Below are 20,316 nucleotides of genomic sequence, written 5' to 3'. Positions count from 1 at the left end.
GTTTCCATTTGTTTGTCTGTCGTCTGTGTCCATTTTATTAGAGAGAAAGTCTCCGAAACTGTTGAACTAACTATCAAGTTTAATTTGTATTTGTGGAATATCATATTGATAGTAAAACGGTAACTAAAATTTTCCTGATTATCACCACTAATAATTTGAGGGCCCGACCTAAAAATTTTACATAGGAAATACTATTTAAATTTTATAAAATAGTGTAATACTAAACCTCTGGTTGTGGATCCGCCTCCATTAACTTCGGAGTTATCATGAAAAAAATAAAATTTGCAGATTCAAATTTATTTTAAGAATTGGTAAAACAAAGATTAATTAAAAAACTGAATAAACTTAATTAAAACTCCACTTTTTTTCTTTGTACATTACAAGGTTTAATTCCAAACAATTAAAAAACTCGAAAAAAACAAAGTCACTTACTTCTGTTAATATTGGATCTTACGAATTGTGCAACGTATTTATATTCTTACATTATTTCATGAAATTGCATTAGTTTGGTTACATTTTTCAATACACACAAATATTTTTGTGCAAAACTTACTCAATCTGTCATTTGTTCTACAAAGGAAAGTTTTACTAATGTGCATGACTCGTTCAGGAGATTAGAAAAGATTCTTAGTAAACTTACTGGATTGTTTGCGAACGAGAACATCTGAAAAAACCAAAGTACTAATGCTGAAAGGAGAAACGTCGAAAATAAAAAGAAAGAAAATAAAAGAAATGCCATTTTACGTAGTTAGTAATTCACATGAGGATAACTCACATGGACTCTACAGGAAAGATAAATATTGTGAATTATAGTTAAATAAATTAAAATAAGTATTTATTAAATTAATTGCTTTTCATGTTAAATATGTTTGTTAACCTACATCAAGTGTCTTAATTTTGTTATTGACATATATTTTTTTAAATTCCTATTTGGCGTTTTTTTGTGAGCCTATTTTATAGATGTTTCGATGTTAACTCATGTACAAATACCGATCAGACCTGAAAAATTCATTAATCTAGATCAAAGAAAACCTGAAAGGTCGAGGGTGTTGAAAATCACCTGTCGATAAGAACTTGACACAGTTTTTGCGAACTTGTCGTTTAAGAGACAAAGCGCCACCCCTGTAATTATACAAAAACCTTAAAAATGCGATTTCTTTCTGAGACATTGAGCTTTTAGAATCACCGCAATGTTGGGTCTAATAAAAAATATTTTATTTGTTTGTCATATAAATTTAGAAACTGCAAACCTTATCTAATGAAAATAAGTGACGAATGAGTAAAAACAGTAGGAGTTTTATAGAAGCAATTCATATTTCAATAGTACCTGTAATGCATGCATGGAGGTAGAATGGCAACAGGGGGCATGCCTCGTTGTACCATAGTTAAAGTTCATTGTTACCCAAAACGTCTTACTATGTGCTATTATGGAATAAAATCAAAAATATTTATAGCAACATAAATTACATGTTTATATGTAATCTTCAAAACTTTAATTCAAACATTTTAATATTATCACTGCTGAAGTTTTAAAATGACAAACGCAATTGGCACCGAGATACTGAATAGTGCTCACAATTATAAAAAAAAAATGTGACGAATTCAAGTTTAACAACTGAGCCTACGTCGTTACGGCCTTGTACAGATAAGCTCCAATCCAACATAAATGACTATATTTACAGCGATAACGGTGTAGTGGACTGACCTACACCTTGTATTTATATTTTGTTTTTCCACCTAATTTTTTGCCATGTCTTTGTTCTCTTTTACCATCCCTTTATTTTCATCGGTACTTGTGATTTTGTAGTCGTCACTAACCCTATAATGTCCATCTGAACCAGTGATTGGAACAATTACTCCTTTAACATTTATTTAACAATTACCTTTTGCATTTTTTAAATATTTGTTGTATAGCTATATTATTTTTTTGTAACATCGAAATGGTCATGCGTGGATAGATGGAATTGTTGTGTTATATTTGTGCTAAATTACTTCTATTTTATTCCACACGGATGGTTTTTGTCCGAGAACGTAACGGGATATCAGCAGAGGTAAACCAAAAATTCGAAGAAGCCATAAAATTATCCTCGTAAATACAAATGCAAAGAATATTTAGTGAAATTAAACTTAATCCTATGAATACAATAGATGCGTTCCTAGAAGGCAGTTATTATTTTCCAGTTTGGGACGTCTAATCCCCACAGGTACATGAATCTCGCCATGCAAGCTAGTGAATTCCTTTAGTAAATAACCGAAAAACTTAAGTTTATTTGGATAACTTATAACGGATATCTTAAAAAAATCCACGTACATGTGGTTGTTAAAAACTTGGTACGTCTAGAGAATTAATTAGTAGAATGAAAAACTCAAATCATTGAAATCTACGACAAAATAGTTAAAAAAGAAAAAATTATAAGGCAAAGTACTGACTAACCTTGAATCATTTGTTTATGAAAAAATTAAGTTGAAACCGATGGTGTATTCTGTAGACGTACACCATCGATTTTTTCCTGAATTTGTGTTTATCAATGTTTCAGCTAAGGTGTCTTCAAGATATGAAGTAGACTCTACACAGAGGTAAATTTGTAGTTAGTAATAATAATGCAAAAACTATTACGTATTTTCATTTAAGTTGCATGTGCATACGATTTGCCGAGTTAAAAAATTACATCATCGGAAGTATTTATTTTCTAATTGCAATGAAATCATTGTCATTGTTACCTTGCTATCTATTTATATCGTTAAATAAACAATACAAATCGAGCATTAATTGCTAACGATTGAAAAATTATGTAAAATAATTTTACAGTAATGTAAGACAATACATATCTTAAATTAAGTACCCATACATAGTGCGATTGAAATAAAAAAATATATATGTAATAATATATCTAAAAAATTTGAGGATATCTGATTTTTGTACTTCTCTTTTTACAGTATCTGCAACGGCTTTCTACAAGGCCCAGCCCGTAATAGAGTTTATGTGTGAAGTATTAGATATTCGGGACATCAACGAACAAAGAAAACCATTGACGGATAGTCAGCGTGTCAAATTTACGAAAGAAATAAAAGGACTTAAAATCGAAATAACGCATTGCGGCACCATGAGGCGGAAATACAGGGTGTGCAATGTGACGAGAAGACCGGCTCAAATGCAATCGTGAGTATCTTTACTTTCCGACGTTCAATCCGACTAAAACTTATTCGAAATTTAGTTTTCCTCTTCAACTGGACAACGGCCAGACGGTGGAATGTACCGTGGCGAAATATTTCCTTGATAAGTACAAAATGAAACTGCGATATCCCCATTTACCGTGCCTCCAGGTTGGCCAGGAACACAAACACACCTATTTGCCGTTAGAAGTTTGTAACATTGTAGCTGGCCAACGATGCATCAAGAAGCTAACGGACATGCAAACATCCACTATGATAAAAGCCACAGCAAGGTATTTATTGTAGTAAAACTGTATTAACTGACTTAAGAATGGTCTGTGTGACTGAGTTGTTGTGACTTATTTCAGTGAAATGTCAATCAAAGTAAAGGAATGTGGTTTCTGAAAGACAGCACGTTGGAACACATGGCGTGTTTATTACACGCAATAATGTATTTTCAAAATGAAAAAATGTCTAGCACGGTATTTATTAACTGAAATTTCAATATTTAAATTATTGTGAAAGTGGAGTTGTTCATGATAGCGCCGTGCCACCCATTATGGTGTACAAAAAAATAAAAACCGTTTTATATTCTGGTCACATTGTAGATCACCTGTTGATTCCTGTCTGTAGCGTAAAATCTCTATTGGATAAGCGTATCATAAACAAGATAAAACGTAATCCGGTGCTGAAAAAATAAACACACTACGAGTTTTTTAGCAGGTGCTAGACAATAATTCAAGTTACCTTGGATTAGTCAGCGTTGTTGTTTGTATTTTCAAGATAAATTGCCGTGTTGTTGGGCCTTTAAAATGCGGACGAGCTTTCAGCAATTTTTTTAATTGCTTGAAATTTTAGTACAAAGTCGCCCTAGTAGCTAAAATTTTTGTAAAAACTTGCAGATCAGCGCCAGACAGAGAACGTGAAATCAACAACCTAGTGAGAAGAGCGGACTTCAACAACGACCCCTACGTCCAGGAATTCGGTTTGACCATTAGTAATAACATGATGGAAGTGCGAGGGAGGGTGCTTCCACCTCCCAAACTGCAGTACGGTGGTCGGGTGGCTTCCCTCAGCGGACAGGTGGGCTGGCACGTTAGTTTCAAGTTGTATTACTTATTTTAGTATGTAGAAACTGGCTGAACTCTGCCAGTTTTATGGGTAACGCGAGTGGCTTCAAAATTTTCAAAATTGCTTTTGAGGTTTTTCAGGAAGTTAAAGGTCTAATTAAGTCAAACAAAAAAACTTAAACATCAATATAATTAATTATATACGTAGCAGCAAGTAATTTAAAAATAATCGTTTTTAATCTGTCTCAATAATGAGTGGAATGTTCATATTCAAGAAAATGAAATGGAAATAGCTTGTACGCAGTTTTTGGTTTATGAATATCATACTTTTTTGTTTTTGTTTTTGAACATCACAGCGACTTCACATTGCCTCAATGACTTAAATGGACCTTAAAATAATGTTCACCTGAAGATGTTTACATTTTTTCCTTTATCTTCTCATTGACATTTCTGTCTTATTGGAGTTCGTACGATTAGTCGTGATTTTCGTATTCTGAAATTCTCAAAGCCGCATTTTGGAATTACTCATTTGAATGTGCAGAATTGTGTTCGTGTTAATTATAATATGGACGTGCTAGATCCTCGATAATTGACAGTTGTATGTACTACAACTTCGATTTTTATATGTTGCTGTGTCGTTACGTGAGGGCATGTTGTGAAAGTGATCATTTGTGGCTTTATGTTGACTTTGTTAGTAAAGACTACGACAGACCTAATTTTGACTTGTGGATGTGTATTTGGTTTGGAGAATAAAACTATATTATAAGATGCATGTATATCTGCATAATAAAAAAAAACTTTCGGAATTTTTTAAGTAATTTATTTTTTCAAGTTTTGCGTTCAATAAATTTAAGGTGCAATTAATGGTGTAAAGTTTGATCCGTTTTATGAATAAGTGTGTCAAGAGTGGAAAATTGCGTACGCAATTATCTATATTTTATTAATAGTAACAGTAAGAATTTTAGTTTATGTATGAGAAACTGTTATTAGTTCGAATTTTTTGAAATATTTAAAACGTCCCTTCCATACAATAAATATTTACCAACATTTAAAAGAATTTAAGTTCCTTGACGTTAGTAACACAGTATTTATCATTATTTGACGTCTGAATAAAACAGTAGGTAAATATATAAAAAAAAAGAGTGCGTCGACCTAGGGACCCACGGATGGAGTTTTGACTCTGTGATGTCCATTTATATAAATTAAACACGTATACGCTGCGAAGTCATTAATTTTCTCTTAAAAAATAACAAAAACCAAAAATATGCTGAATTTGTATTTTTTGACAAAATGATGATTAGGTTAATTAAAGCAAATATCCATGTATTCTCAATTGTTCTTTATTATAAAATATACTTTTTCTTATTTATTTATCATATAGAAACATAATTAATTATTATAATAATATTGTATAAAAAAAAATTAGTAAAGTACAATGTGAATGTGTAATTGCTGACTAAAGTAACAAAAAATGAGTGATATGAATAACAGTTCTTAAATGAGTAATAAAGCGTGTGAAAACGGTATCAATTGTTGTACCTAATTTAGTCGTTGGAACAGTCAAACGAACACATTTTATTAAATAGTTTATTTATCTCTCTCTTTCTATAGCGCGGCGTTACATGCTCTATGTTCAGACTCAGTTCAGACCTGTCCTCGACACCGACACCGACACCGAGATTGAGCTTGTAGCTCGAACTCGACATCATATTCGTGTTCCTATAATTTTTCCTCCTTTTGGTGGCTCCGACTACGTGTATTTTGACTAGGGAAAAACACGGGTTGTATTTAAAAATAACTTCGTTTGTCCTGAAATTTTGATCAAACACTTTCAACATTGTAGAGCGTCATATTAAATCTTGTAGGTTTCCTAGTATAAGAATAGGAGAAATTGATAATTTTAATTGTCCGAATTGTTTATTTAAATCATAAGATTAATACAACCCAACCTTCTTCCATAAGCCGCAGTGTTATTCGTTGTTACGTTGTTACGAATTTTAAATGAAAGTTAGTTTTGAATTTTTCACATAATCTGAGCATTTTAGACGAATTGTTTAGTGGTAGGTGTGATGTACAGAAGTATTTAAATTTATTAATTTTCTTCTACACGAAAGTAATAATTAAGTACAAAATTTTATTGCAAATATTAAATTATTAATGGAGGACTGCGGTCAGACATTTAACGCCAGTGAAACAAAACGACCCTTGCGGAGCCACCTTAAACGTACAGAGGTAAACCAATTTGTTTTAGAGCACTTTACGATTTTTTAAAGAATATTTAAAAATGGGTTTAATATTTGTACGATTACCCGCATAAATATAATTTTTTCTTCCACTGCGCATGACAACAGGAATACACATCAATTAGTACTAATTTGGTACCCTAAAAACAAGATATTCGTGTTATTTAAGGTGACTGACTACAACATCGTTTTATTTATTTTCCATTCGATAACTGTGATTTTTCTTTTTTTTTTTTACACACTTTACATTGTATTATTTTTCATTTACCCTAACTTTGTAAAGTCGACTCAAAGTAGACTCACCTCATCCTAGCGAATGAACAACACAGTTAACGCATGGTCTTTTTTCAGAGTAAACAACAAGCGATGCCGAATCAAGGCGTATGGGATATGCGAGGAAAACAATTTTTTACGGGTGTAGAAATTAGAGTATGGGCAATTGCATGTTTTGCACCTCAACGCACTGTCAGAGAAGACGCCTTAAGGCAAGTATTTACATTTTAGTACCACCTGTAGATCTAAACGAAAAATGTTCACGTTGCAACCGACTTGAAAGAATTTTGATAATGTAACTTTAGAAACAAATGTGTAAACTTTAGTTTAGTTTTTCGAAATTCCAATTCTTCCGACACGTGCTGCACAGGTGTAATTTGGTATTACTAAGTAGATTGGAAGGTTTTCACTATCTTACACTTACCACGAGTGTTGTAAAATTTTCTAACCGGTTGTTTTCCTGATATTTTCAGAAACTTCACACAGCAGCTACAAAAAATCTCAAACGACGCAGGCATGCCAATAATCGGACAACCATGTTTTTGTAAATACGCGACAGGACCGGACCAAGTCGAGCCGATGTTCCGGTACCTGAAATCGACTTTCCAGTCACTACAACTTGTCGTTGTTGTTCTGCCTGGAAAGACACCTGTCTATGGTAAGAGATCTACTTTAAAATATGCTCAACAAAATGAGGTATCGCATTAAAACATAAATACGGATACGAACTGACGAATTAACGAAGTAGACGATTTTTTTGTTTGTATCATTGTGGTTTCATATTTCCAAAAATCTTCTGCAACATACTTTGGTTGATGTGGCAACATTTTTTTTTGTAATTCTTCTAAAGTATTTTGTTATTGTTAACATTTTGTCTTGCAAATATCCAAATGTTGAAAAACTGAGGGAGAACGAAGTGGAAGTCTAGACTACAGTTGCTCACTTATTACAGGTTATCATAAAATTGCAGTAGGTAATGTTGCACCCGTTCGATGTGCAGTAGCCCCATCCTGTAGAAAATATCCGAATTCCACTACTTCACGATCAAGTTGATTGGGAAATAGTTCTGAAATCTCTTCCCATTATCTTTTGGCATAAAGATGTTGTGAAAGAAAATGCCTACATTCGTCTACGAGACACTGCGACAATGCACTAACTTTCAAGGTGTGTAGAGGTGTCTGAAAAACATATGGGTTTCCTAGAAAATGGCAAGAGTATACAAGGTATAAGAATAGTATTGAATTGGTTAAATACCAAGGGAACATTGTGACTATATGATATTTTGCATGTACTTTGTAGTGTACCGTAAATTTAACATTGTTGAAAATTTTATTTTATTCTGATTTCATATATATTTGGTCTTTTTTTTTAATTTTCTGAGACGTGGAAAATGATCTCTTTTGCATGAAGGTTCGATAAACCAATTTTCTTACAACTTCCATAGAGTATTTTGGATTCAGTGGCCAGATGAAACTGTGACACTATTTACTTCTGTTACGCATTTACAGTTTCTTGGGACAAAGAGTAGATATGAAAGTTTGATGAATCTTTAAGTGAGGTAATGGTGTTGCCACAAATAAATTCACCTTTTCTGGGATTTCACACTGATTTTATAGCTACTAAAATTTAAAGTTTTGCATAAAACTATATTTATGTTTGGAGAGAAATCTGCGATCTTTGTAAAATATATATATATGTATAAACCATTACTATTTGATTTTTCTCGTGGACGGATGTTCAGATATGGATGCGATAGCTTGTTTCGTTGTATAGACATTACTACAGATTTAAATAGTATATGCCTATTGGGATGCAAATTACTGTTACCCTACTAATATTTTAGTCACTTGAGGTCATACTGCCTATCGGATAGTAGTGGCAAAAATCTGCACCATAATGAGGAAATGGCATTTAAATCTGTACTATCTGAATTTCGCATAACTCATTTCGTTTTCCAACCAACAGCTGAAGTTAAAAGGGTAGGCGACACAGTATTAGGGATGGCCACCCAATGTGTTCAAGCAAAAAATGTAAACAAAACATCACCACAGACACTGTCAAATCTCTGCCTCAAAATAAACGTTAAGTTAGGAGGTATCAATAGCATCCTTGTGCCATCGATCAGACCAAAGATATTTAACGAACCAGTCATATTCCTGGGGGCCGACGTCACTCACCCACCAGCCGGAGACAACAAGAAACCGTCGATCGCGGCAGTCGTCGGTTCGATGGACGCCCATCCCTCTCGGTACGCCGCTACCGTGCGCGTACAACAGCACCGACAAGAGATCATACAAGAGTTGAGCTCGATGGTGCGCGAGCTGCTTATCATGTTCTATAAGTCGACAGGCGGCTACAAGCCGCATCGGATCATTTTGTACAGGGACGGCGTGTCCGAGGGGCAGTTTTTGCAGCTTTTGCAGCACGAGTTGACGGCCATTCGTGAGGCGTGCATCAAGTTGGAGGGCGACTATAAGCCGGGTATTACCTTCATCGTCGTGCAGAAGAGGCATCACACGAGGCTGTTCTGCGCCGACAAGAAGGAGCAGAGCGGGAAGAGCGGAAACATACCGGCGGGTACGACGGTGGACGTGGGGATTACTCATCCGACGGAGTTTGATTTCTATTTGTGCAGCCACCAGGGCATACAGGTAAGAGAGTCGGTGGTGTTGTAAGTAGTTTAGCCAATCCAATTGTTTTTTTGGTGTAACTGTAACCGTGAATTTTGTGGATAATTCAATTAAAGTATAGACAAAACAAAGAAACTTTATTTGCGTGACTTTTTCAGACAGTGAACATAATTTGTGCTCGAGTCATCCTTGGAAAGAGTTTAGCATGTCGCTGATAAATGTAAAAAATGACAAATGTAAAAAACCAAATTGGGAACATAATCTCGGTTTCAGGAGTTGTATTTTAAAAATATGAGATATATCGCTTTAAAAAAAATCTAGTTCGAATTAACCAGCTTGAGTCCAGAGGACCTAATTTATATTTGTGTCTGGTGTGCAATTTTTAATAAAAAAAATTACATGTCAAATTTGTAAAAGTCGTGACGTCATCAATGATTTTTTTTATTAGGAAGGTATAATTTTGATTGTATTATTTGATAAAGCTTATTTTTCTGCATATGAAAATGTAGCTTCATGTAGGGGTTGCATAACAAAAAAATTGAGAAAATTATTCTGATAGTTCGTGGATGAGTTGAACTTTATAAAAATCATTGATACCTCATAACTTTTACAAATTTGACATATATATTTTTTTTGACATATGTCAAAAGATGCATAGTAAAAATGAAAGGCTTGACATGTTTGGCATTTTTTATTATTTTTATTTATTTATTTATTTATTTTTCAAAACAAATGCTGCTCGTTTTATGAATTTTGTGCATTACTTTATCGCATATATAAAGCTAACCAAAGTTTTGACCACTTCAAACGGACATGTTCAAGCATTTTTTAAGACAGTGTTGCAATTGTTTGCTGATTTGTCTGAGACAGGAGGTATCGCGAATAAAAGTCAGCTTTTTTGTACCATTTATAACCCTAAAAAATCCGTAACTGCGGTAAACAACTCCAGACACCTTGTTCTAATACCAAATTGTGGAATCGTTATTTCTGTGCTGTGCGGGTGGTTGCCGGCCACAAGTTCGGGCGATTTCGGGTGATGAAGATATATTATGTAGTGTTGTAGCAGCTGTCCACCAGAGGGCCCTGCTTAACATTCAACCATTTTTTTCTTAGAATGCCGTTTTATTGGTACTGTTTTTATGTTGCTTTCAAATTTAATTTGAAAATCTCTGCTAGAAAAACAAGACGTTATATAACTTCTTCTTGTTTACACCATAATTATTGTAAACCGAATTTCACAGTACACATTTGTGAAAGGAAACTTATTACAACACTTTCCTAGATTAAACTCGGGATATATTCGTAAAAGTAAAAATATTTAATAAAGAACTTTCAATATATGTATTATTAAATTCCTCAAAAAATTGTGCGGCTCATAGACGACCGAAAAATTAAATGTAGGACTTAGATATTACATTATGCACAGAAAAACAACATTGCGTATTTGTAATACCACATGAATTCTGATCAGTGATTTATGATGTTCGCAAAGACTGTGTGTACAGAACTTCAAAGCAACCTAATTTTGTACTTTCCAAAATAAACTTTCAAAACGTTAATTGTACAGGGTGACTGCGAAATATGTGCAAATATTTTAACCACGGCATCCCCCACCCAAGTAGAGCCGAAATATAGAAAAAACAAATTAAAAATCGAATGGGGCAAAACCCCCATGAACCACCCTCGATACGAAGGCACTGAGCCACCTTGTAAACAGAGTTGGAAAAACGTTCGAATAAAAACGACCTAAACACTTTCAGTTTCAATTAAAAGTAAAACCGACTTTTTGCTGCTTATCATTCGTTCATTCATTTACTCATTCATCATTAAAGGTCAGTGTGAAAGTTTTTTGGTGATTTTGATTCTGACGGATGTTTGGTCCTTGTCACAACGATTTTACAATGTTTATTGGAACATAAATAAGAGCAACTTAGAATGCTACTACCTTTTTACAAGAAATGTTGAAAATGTTGTCCTTGACTAGCAATACAGGCGTCAGAGCGTCGCAAGAGGTTTGTTGATAGGTAAAAAAACACCGAAGTAGCGGCTGCCACTTACACTTGTTGAAGCTCTTCGATAATTTCTGGACACTGTTGATTTCCACAAACGAATTGTTTCATCCAACCAATACACATTTATCGAAAACAGTCTCTTGAAATCGTACTTGTTGACTACGTGGAGTTCCATCGGACAAAAAGTGAGTTACACAACGTGGACAATCAGCGGGCTCCAAACCGTGCACTTTGTCAACATGGTATGGATGTGACCGTGTTCTTTTAATGTAGGATGCACTACAAGCTGCGAAAATCCAATTTCTTCTTTCTGTCCCATCACGACCACGATCGTGAGTTTGAGGTTGAAGGTACCATGATCTCGGAGATGCTGTACCACTGACGCAAATACAAATTACCATATCGACACACTCTGCATTGGAAAACTCTACCATACACCGATTTCAACGACCGCTCGATAATGACTGGCCCTTTTCGTGTTTTTCACGTTGCGATTAAAAAAGTGCCTGATAAAGTTACTTTTTTGGTTCTTACTCCGAGTCCCCTACCCATTCATTGCAGTAATTATGTAGGTCACGAAACATTACCAGCGGCGCGTATAACAATTTACATTTAATTTCAAATAATTTTTTCTAGACACTGCTACCACTTAGGACCGTGAATTTTTGCCAGTGACATAATCATATTGTGACATATTCCCCATTTTTTTTTTTTGCATGTATTTCGCAGTCAACCTGTATTTATCAAAATAAATATAGATGTAGATTTAACCCTTAACTTAGTAATGTAACTAATGAGGAGTTACCTAATAAAATTGCATTTTTTTGCTGGTAATTTGTAATATATTTTTTTTTTATTGAAAATCATACACATGTTTTACAAATTTATACTTTTTACTTACTGAGCATAAGCTAAGGACATTTTGTAACAGGTCTATCTAAATAAACTTGGACTTTTTTTTATGGTTCTGTTCAACTTTCGGCTACAACCAGGTATAATGTAGTAATGCATATAGTGTGCCCGAATTTACTACGAAATAATGACAGATATGTGGAAAAGAACTAGTGTGTAATAAATTATTATTAATATGAAGTCAATGACGAAGAAAATAAAAGTTGAAAAAGAGCATAAAAATAGTCAAATAACTGGGAACATGTTTCATCATTATTGAACAGGCATAAACGTTGTATTAATTTTTATACTAATCTACCCCTAATAAATTTATTCAGGTTTTAAAAATAATTATTGTGCGTACAGAGTGCTTCTTTTATTTGATAGAACCCCTGTAACTTTTTTATTCTTAAGGATAAACCTGTAGTTCTTTGAGCACATTTGTATCATTTTGCAAGATCTATGTGATGGCAACTTCACATTTTTTTATCACTTTCGACATCACCGGAAATGACGCCAACTTTTTTTATGGAACACTAGGTATATTTTTTCATAAATGGAAAGACTGATTTTTTTGTAAAAATTCAAAAGCAACCAATATTCTAAAATCATACTTAACAAGTTATTCAATAAAATAGACGAAAAATTCATATTTATTGCTGATAATATAATAGCTTGAAAAATTGACACTCATGTCATTTATTCACATAAGTGATCTTTTAAAATGATACAAATTTGCTTAAAGAACTATATGTATGTACTATGTATATCTTTAAAAATAAAAAAGTTACAGGGGTTGTATCAAATCAAAGAAACACAATGTATATTACCTCATAAAGTTCTGGTTTCGAATTCAAAACTTCAAACCAGAAAATTTTAGTTCTGGTTCACTTTATTTTATATACTTACGTGTTTATGGGATTATAGAAACCCGCGAAAAGGAGGCGCAGAAGCCTAGTATCTCTTTCTGCTGGGTACCCACACTACTTTTGCGTGCGATAGTATAGTTTTGGAAATTTCATTGTACCCTATAAAATTTTATTAACAACGAGACAATGTAGTACAATGGTAAGAAATATTTATTTATGGCTTGTACTCATAAAATAATGGTAATTTTCTTTTCTAACATCTGGAGATTACCGGCACGCGACAAATTTAAGTTGTAAATATCTCTTGCTATTGTACTACTGTTCGCCTCGTTATTGCCAATAAAATTTTATAGGGTAGAAAGAAATTTTCAAAACTATACATACAGTATAGTAAAAACGGTATGTTTCTGTCTTCGTCCGACACAGACACCCAGGTATACGTTTCCACCCTTGAAATGCTCAGAAGTGCGAACAGTCTTTACCTGCGTGCAGTGTATCAGACGAAGATAGAAGCAGAAATATACCAGATGTCGCAATTGCTACAATTTTTCAACATCTTCCCAAAAATTATTTTATTGTAGGGATGCTATATTGAAATTCATTATTATTTTCTAAATTAATATTGTTACGTATTGCAACGATTATGTACAGAAATTATTCCGGCGAATTTCACTGGACGCTCTTGATTCAACTAGTTGGGCTGTTGCCGACGGTGGCCTCTATTTAAACCTATACGTGCCTCTCGATGGATCCAGAACGCCGCATCGAGAGTTTTCTCGGCCCGCAATCGAGACTTCCGGTAAGCCGGCGTAAGACCAGAGAGTTCTCGACGGCCATAGGCGTCGCACTGAGGCGGCGTAAGGGTGTAACATTTCGTACCAATATAAAGCTATTTATTATTCAGGTCATTGATCATAATCAGTTATTGCAATAAATTAATGTTTGTTATTATTTTTGTCCAGGAGTTTTAACTCATTAAACAAAAATTTTATGATTATTCAGTATTATAATGAGATATCTACGAGTATCTCATCAAATGGAAAATAAAACATACATATTTTTTCTTCTGTGGTATTTCTCCGCGATTTCTTATTTTCTATTAATTTTGACAACACAAATTACACAAGAAGTCACTTCATACTTTCAATATGTTTAAAAAGATTTTTAAAAAGTGCAAAATGTAGTAGAAAAATGTAAACTCCAAATTCAGTTTAATGTTAACATTTTTACCCTATCAGCAATTACTTAAATTACCGCGGATTTACAAATAAGTGACTTTATACAGTTTTATTTGTGATTTCGAAATTCGAAATAGACCATCTAACTTAATTGCTAGAACTTAAAAAAATACTAGTTCGGATTAACTTGATCTCTTTATTTCTTAGTAAACTTCAAATACAGGTTTGTGCAGTTGTTCACCGTTGGAATATTTAATAAATTTGTGACCAATCATGTTACAATTTCCCCGCATCACTCATCTATAATTAAAAAACCGAGCTCAATAACAAACAACGAATTGAAAATCTGAAAATTTTATATAAAAAGTATTGATAGAAATTTCGAAAAATTAAGAAAATTATGTGTTTAGCAATGAAAACATACGTGTAATATTTCGCTTTTGTAATAATAATAATAACAAACGCGGGATAAGAAGATACCCACGAGAAGACATTTGAAATTCATGAAAATATGTTCTCATTTTCAATAGTTCAAATTTGGAACCAAACGGATCGCTAATTAATACTCAACCTTAACGATTAAGAGCATGAGATCTCGGGGCAAATAATCTCTGTAGCTATTACAGTCCTAGCCGAATGCGCTGTAGCCCCGTATTGTTGCAAACAAATAAATAATGAAAACAATTACATCCTAAATTGGCTCCAACTACAAGTGGGCCTCGGCAGACCAAACAATAGTGTATATTTTAGGGCGTTGTGTAGGAAGTGTTTGTAATTGGTGTATTCATCCACCAGAAGCAAATCAACCATATGTGATTGACTGCCATGTTTCAAATAAAAAAAAATGCTGAACTTACGTTTTCAATAATTGAGGAAAGTTTAAATTCGATTTTTGACAATAATGTGGAAAAAAATGTAGGAAAGTAACGTAATATACGGCGCCGTATATGATCAAGACTGCTAAATTACGAGATTATTAAAAAATAAGTACACATAATAATGGGTTGTACATTACTGCATAGTATTGTGATACGTACATCCATCATATTGCATAATTCGTTAAATATATTTACATTTGTTAATATACAAATTCTTAACGACAAAAAATGGTGCCTACTCTACCATTTCGTGCCGGATCGACCACTAAAAAGCCGGTCTGAACAATTTTTGCATCTATAACGTGCGATGAACATACAGCGACTCAAGTGTTTACTCGATGGTCGAATATTTTTCTAATCGTATGCTGTTTGCACAGTATTAAGTCGGGTCTTTGCTAACGTGTTCGTGGTGTCGTGACAAAATTAAACCATTTTGAGACAAAAGCAGTGTTTGTCGTCGGTGGGTGATTCTGTACACAAAGTTTAAACGCTCCAAGATCCCGAATTGTGAAACTTTTAAATTGTTTGAAAATTGAAACATTGAAGGAAGTATGATTTGTTACATTGAGTTACATAAGGCTGTGTGGGTACTCACAATTAGCAACAAAAAACTTTTGTTGTTGTTGATCGGTGCAAATAATTTCTATCCCTAAGGGAAAAAAAAATTGACCGCGATTTAACATTTATCAGTGACACCCAGTTGGTTAAAATGTAATACTAATAATAAATATTATGATGCGATATTTACTGTTGAAAATCTACAATCAGGTAATTATTTTGTTTAGGGAACATCGAGACCATCGCATTATCATGTATTGTGGGACGACTCTCACTTGGATTCAGATGAACTACAATGCCTGACTTATCAGCTCTGTCACACTTACGTCCGTTGTACCCGTTCTGTTTCCATACCGGCTCCAGCTTATTACGCCCATTTGGTAGCTTTCCGTGCAAGATACCATTTGGTCGAGAAGGAGCATGACAGGTAAGGGTTTAATTAAATTAATTTTCTCTTTGAAAAGAAGTAAACAACTCTCAGTCCCGATATCCGACAGCTGTCACTATTTATTTATTAGTGATTGGGATTAAAGTTGTGAACAAGTATTTTATTCATAGGAGTCGGACGGAGACACTCTGTGCCAAATCAAATATAAACAAATCAAAGTTTGTTTTCGGAACATAATACGTTCGAATCAAAGGCAGTGGCGGAGTATCACTTCCAATAATTGCCTTATTGCTCCACTATTTATAATAGGGCGTGAAATTATCATTTGTGTTTTATTTCTAGCGGAGAGGGATCGCACCAATCTGGTTCTTCCGAGGATCGAACTCCAGGAGCCATGGCAAGAGCGATAACGGTGCACGCCGACACCAAAAAGGTCATGTATTTCGCTTAGTCCCTCGGAATATAATGGTGTGGAGGAAGTGGGTGTACGGAGGATTTTCAATTTTTAAAGCTGTTCTGCTGGTATTCTGAAAAAAAAAAGTCCCAGACAAATAGACAATTAAGTAGAATATTATTTATTAATAATAATTCACCTAAGAAGTCATAATTTAGCAATGGTATTTATTAGGTATGTAAATCCGTATTACAACCCCTTCTTCCTCTGTGCACAAAGAAAAGACGCTTTTTTGACAAAAAAATTATTAATCACTGAATTTTTAAGGATTTTAAATACACAATCCATTTTTGAAGGATCTCATTATTAAATTATGACTTGCTGTTTCATTCGAGATATATTTTTAAGTAACGAATATGTTGATAGTGTGACAGGGCGCATATATTTTTATTAAAAAACTAAGTAATATGAACCAAACAAAATGAAACAGTCTTTACATATTTGTTATCCTTTTTAGATGTAAGGATGTTATTTATTTGATGATGCCAATTGAAATGAACGATTTTCCGAAAACTCATCGCTGTATACTTAACAATGATCACAATAATTATGCCGTACGACGTTTGTGATATTCCACGTTTCTTATCAGGCAACATTGCTTTTGTTATTTTATTCTTTTTAAAATTATTGTAAAAGTGCTCTAATATTTCTTGAGTAATTTATGTAGGTTTATGTAACAACAGCGGCTAGGTTTTAATGATTATTCAACACTGCGCATATCAATTTTTATTTGATATATCTACAAGCGAATTCTTTACTATTAAGTGTATTATTAAAATTATCGTGTAGCTGTCCCCTATTTTCGAATTTATTATTCCTTTTACTTTCCATCGAGGTGTCGATATTTTGGATAACATTGTATTATAGTAGGGTTTTGTTTTCACAATTTATTCTTGTATTTTACGGAAATAAATTATTTAGGAATACTTTTATATATTTTTTTATTTTTTTCGAATTTTTTCGAAATAATGTAAATCCTTGCAAGTGATCCATTCTTTCTTTTTATCAAGTTAGAGCATAATACTGTAAGCACAAGAATGATGTACCTTTCATTAGATTCTAAAAAGTAATAAAATGTAGCGTTTGCTGTTGTGTAGTGAATTTGTTTTAACAATAATTAATTATTATCATTGCAGTGAAACACTTACAAGGCAAACGTAAATGAGTGCTTAAATTGACTTAAATCAGGCAGGCAATTTACACATACAAGGAAATCGATGTTTTCTGTTAATATTTTGATCCATTTATTTACTACGTTAAGAGCTTTATGGAGTTATTGTAAGATACAGATGGTCCAAAATAGCTTTAACTATTGTTTGGGAGGTTTTTGGGCTGTGGTAGCCACCATGTACACTTAGTATCTCACATTCTTATTATTTTCTTCTTTTTTTTTAAGTAAGGGCAGCACTAGGGCTTCTGTAAACTTTTTTGGACCATCATGTGCATTATGAAAATTCAATGTTTGTTACTGTGTTACTCTTATTTTATGTAATGACTTTAGTCATCCAACAAAATAAAGTTTAAAGCAAGTTTTTAGGTTGTTTTATTGGAACTGTCACAAGATGTGGAAGTTTTTCAACGTAACTACCAAATGACGTATTATTGATAACAAGTAGGATTTATTGTCTGTAATCTAGAAATGGTGAACTTAACCTTTAATTCAGATCAGAAACTGAATTAAATTGGGGTCAATATGCAGCGCTCCAGTTAAGTAGTGAACACGTCACTCTTGAGTAAATATGTCTTAATGAGAAAACTTTAATTTGTCAATTTCTTTCCATATTGGAAAGGTAAAGATGTTTAGTTTTATGTCACGAAAACATTATAACGATCGTGATTAACACCTATTTTTTACTTAGATTTTAATTCAAAGTTATTTAATACTGTTCAACACTTTATTAAACTTGGATTTTATTTTGTCAATATTAGTAAACTACCTACCTTTATATTTACTAAGAACTTGTACTTATTTGTTATCTAACAATCAACAACAAACCAAAAATTTATCAAAACCAAATTTTTCCCGCATCACGACCTACACCTACATGTCAATTTTTTAAATTAAAGTTTATTTTGGCATTAGCTTTGATAAAAAGCATAACCATGTCATATATTTTGTAGTTATTGTCCAAAATTTAAAAGTATTTTACCGTGCCATCAAAATTTTTTTATTTGCAGTAAGCTATTAAATAAGTCGTGCGGTTGGCTTCACTGTTTTGAAAATGACAAATGTCAATACCGGACATATTTATTACAGATCAGTGTATAACAGTGAGGTTATGTTTTGCGGTTTTGCTTATCTGCATTTAGCTGCGACTTTTTATAGAACAGGCGGAACAACTGTAATGTTTGCTGTGCAGTGTTACAAACTTGCCTTAGATTTGTAGGTAACTATTGAAATAAAAAATGTGGCAGTGGAAAAATTAGTCCTTCCAATGAAAAACGCAGCAAAGTTAAAACAGGTATGTATCAAGCTTGTGGAAGCTTAACAAGGCATGTTATCAAGAGTATGAGGATACAGGATAAAATATCTAACAGTAAAAAGGGTATAGTTAATAGCATACCCAGGAATGTTATGGCTTTTATTACAGCTAGAGCGAGGATTGTAAGACATCTAAAAGTCAATTACTGAAATTTTTTCAAAGTCGTAATGCAAGTTGGTTGGTATAGTGTTTTTATCAAGAAAAAGATTATTTTCAAATATTTTAATACTTTCTAAAATGAATAAAACTACTGGAGCTATTTACCTAGAAAGTGGTGGGAGTGTGGTGTTGAAGAGGCTCTTCAAGCTCTTATTCCAACCGAGTCGAAAATAGGATACGAAAAATGTTATAGTGACGTCTAAAACTGGCAGCAAATTAATAATTGTGCAAAAATAGTTAATGAAAATGTTCTTCTGGCGTATTTTGAACAAGTTGTAAGTTTATTAATATTGCAGTTAATTGGAGTTTTATTTTATTATGTATATTTAATTGATTTTTAGTCCAGTTGTTCATCTCTGTGGGTATATTATTCGATGCTACGATGTGTGATCAATATCAACAAGAACATAGATTTAACATGTTATGGTAAGTTACATATGTACAAAAGTTTTGACAAGTGATAACCTGAAAATTTTTTTTCAGGACGCAGAGGATGATCAATTTTTAATGTGCAAGGTAAGAATAAGTCGATGTCAAGACTACGTGCCTGACGTTTACTGTTTTTTTTAGGTAGTGTCCATGAAATTTACAGTTTATCTGTAAATAGATATTAAAATAGAGGAAAATATCATAATAGTGACAATTAATTACACAAAAATTTATAAATCCCGATTTTTTTTATTAATATCCCTGAGAGTTCAGTTAATTATGTTGATATTGTGATGAAATAAAAAAATCTGAGACCGAAGCATACTCGACAACTTTTTTGTTTTCTACAATTGGGGACAATGTTGTACTCAGACAGTAGTTTTTGGGACTTCCGGAACTTGAAAGATACACCAGCCACTCTCTTCGACGTAGTTCAGCAACAGTTCTGGCTTTCAGATATGCCAATAAAGGTGGCAGTTGATGTTCCCGCTGACGTTGCTTTTAGAGCTGAAAATTGCAATTTATAACTCCGTTGATAGCAACTTTGATGTTCAACTTTTGCCGTATTTAGAGGGGTTGTAGAAGAAAAGGGGAGGATTTCAATTGATTACTACAAAAATTTACCATTTTAGACATGTTTTAAGCTCC

General features: G+C 33.3%; 1 protein-coding gene and 1 long non-coding RNA gene across 4 annotated transcripts in view; both read left to right on the top strand.

Moving 5' to 3' along the window:
* Ago1 (Argonaute-1) overlaps positions 1–18,127 on the top strand; it is a 41,930-nt gene extending 23,803 nt beyond the window's left edge. The window contains exons 5-12 of one of the 2 annotated variants that reach the window (XM_064054752.1): positions 2,938–3,160; positions 3,216–3,446; positions 4,056–4,236; positions 6,818–6,951; positions 7,213–7,397; positions 8,705–9,390; positions 15,983–16,182; positions 16,486–18,127. In XM_064054752.1, coding sequence (XP_063910822.1) covers positions 2,938–3,160; positions 3,216–3,446; positions 4,056–4,236; positions 6,818–6,951; positions 7,213–7,397; positions 8,705–9,390; positions 15,983–16,182; positions 16,486–16,594 — 1,949 coding nt within the window. In that variant the 3' untranslated portion in view covers positions 16,595–18,127. Of the gene's footprint in view, positions 1–2,937; positions 3,161–3,215; positions 3,447–4,055; positions 4,249–6,817; positions 6,952–7,212; positions 7,398–8,704; positions 9,391–15,982; positions 16,183–16,485 lie in introns of both variants that reach the window. The other variant, XM_064054750.1, reaches the window with a different exon arrangement.
* Positions 18,128–18,884: 757 nt separating this feature from the next.
* Positions 18,885–19,873, top strand: LOC135128422 (uncharacterized). 2 transcript variants are annotated; one of them, XR_010280399.1, is made up of 5 exons: positions 18,885–19,134; positions 19,189–19,514; positions 19,581–19,665; positions 19,723–19,755; positions 19,810–19,873. It is a non-coding gene; the product is annotated as an uncharacterized LOC135128422 (long non-coding RNA). The 2 variants fall into 2 exon arrangements; XR_010280398.1 differs by having other exon boundaries at positions 18,885–19,514.
* The last annotated feature ends 443 nt before the right edge of the window (positions 19,874–20,316 follow it).

Source organism: Zophobas morio, unplaced genomic scaffold (genome assembly GCF_036711695.1).
Source record: "Zophobas morio isolate AGI-343-1 ecotype UQ-CSIRO unplaced genomic scaffold, CSIRO_AGI_Zmor_V1 ptg000012l, whole genome shotgun sequence".
Classification (NCBI taxonomy): Eukaryota; Metazoa; Arthropoda; class Insecta; order Coleoptera; family Tenebrionidae; genus Zophobas; species Zophobas morio.
Note: the sequence above shows the minus strand (reverse complement) of the source record. Positions and strands in the feature narration are given on the sequence as shown.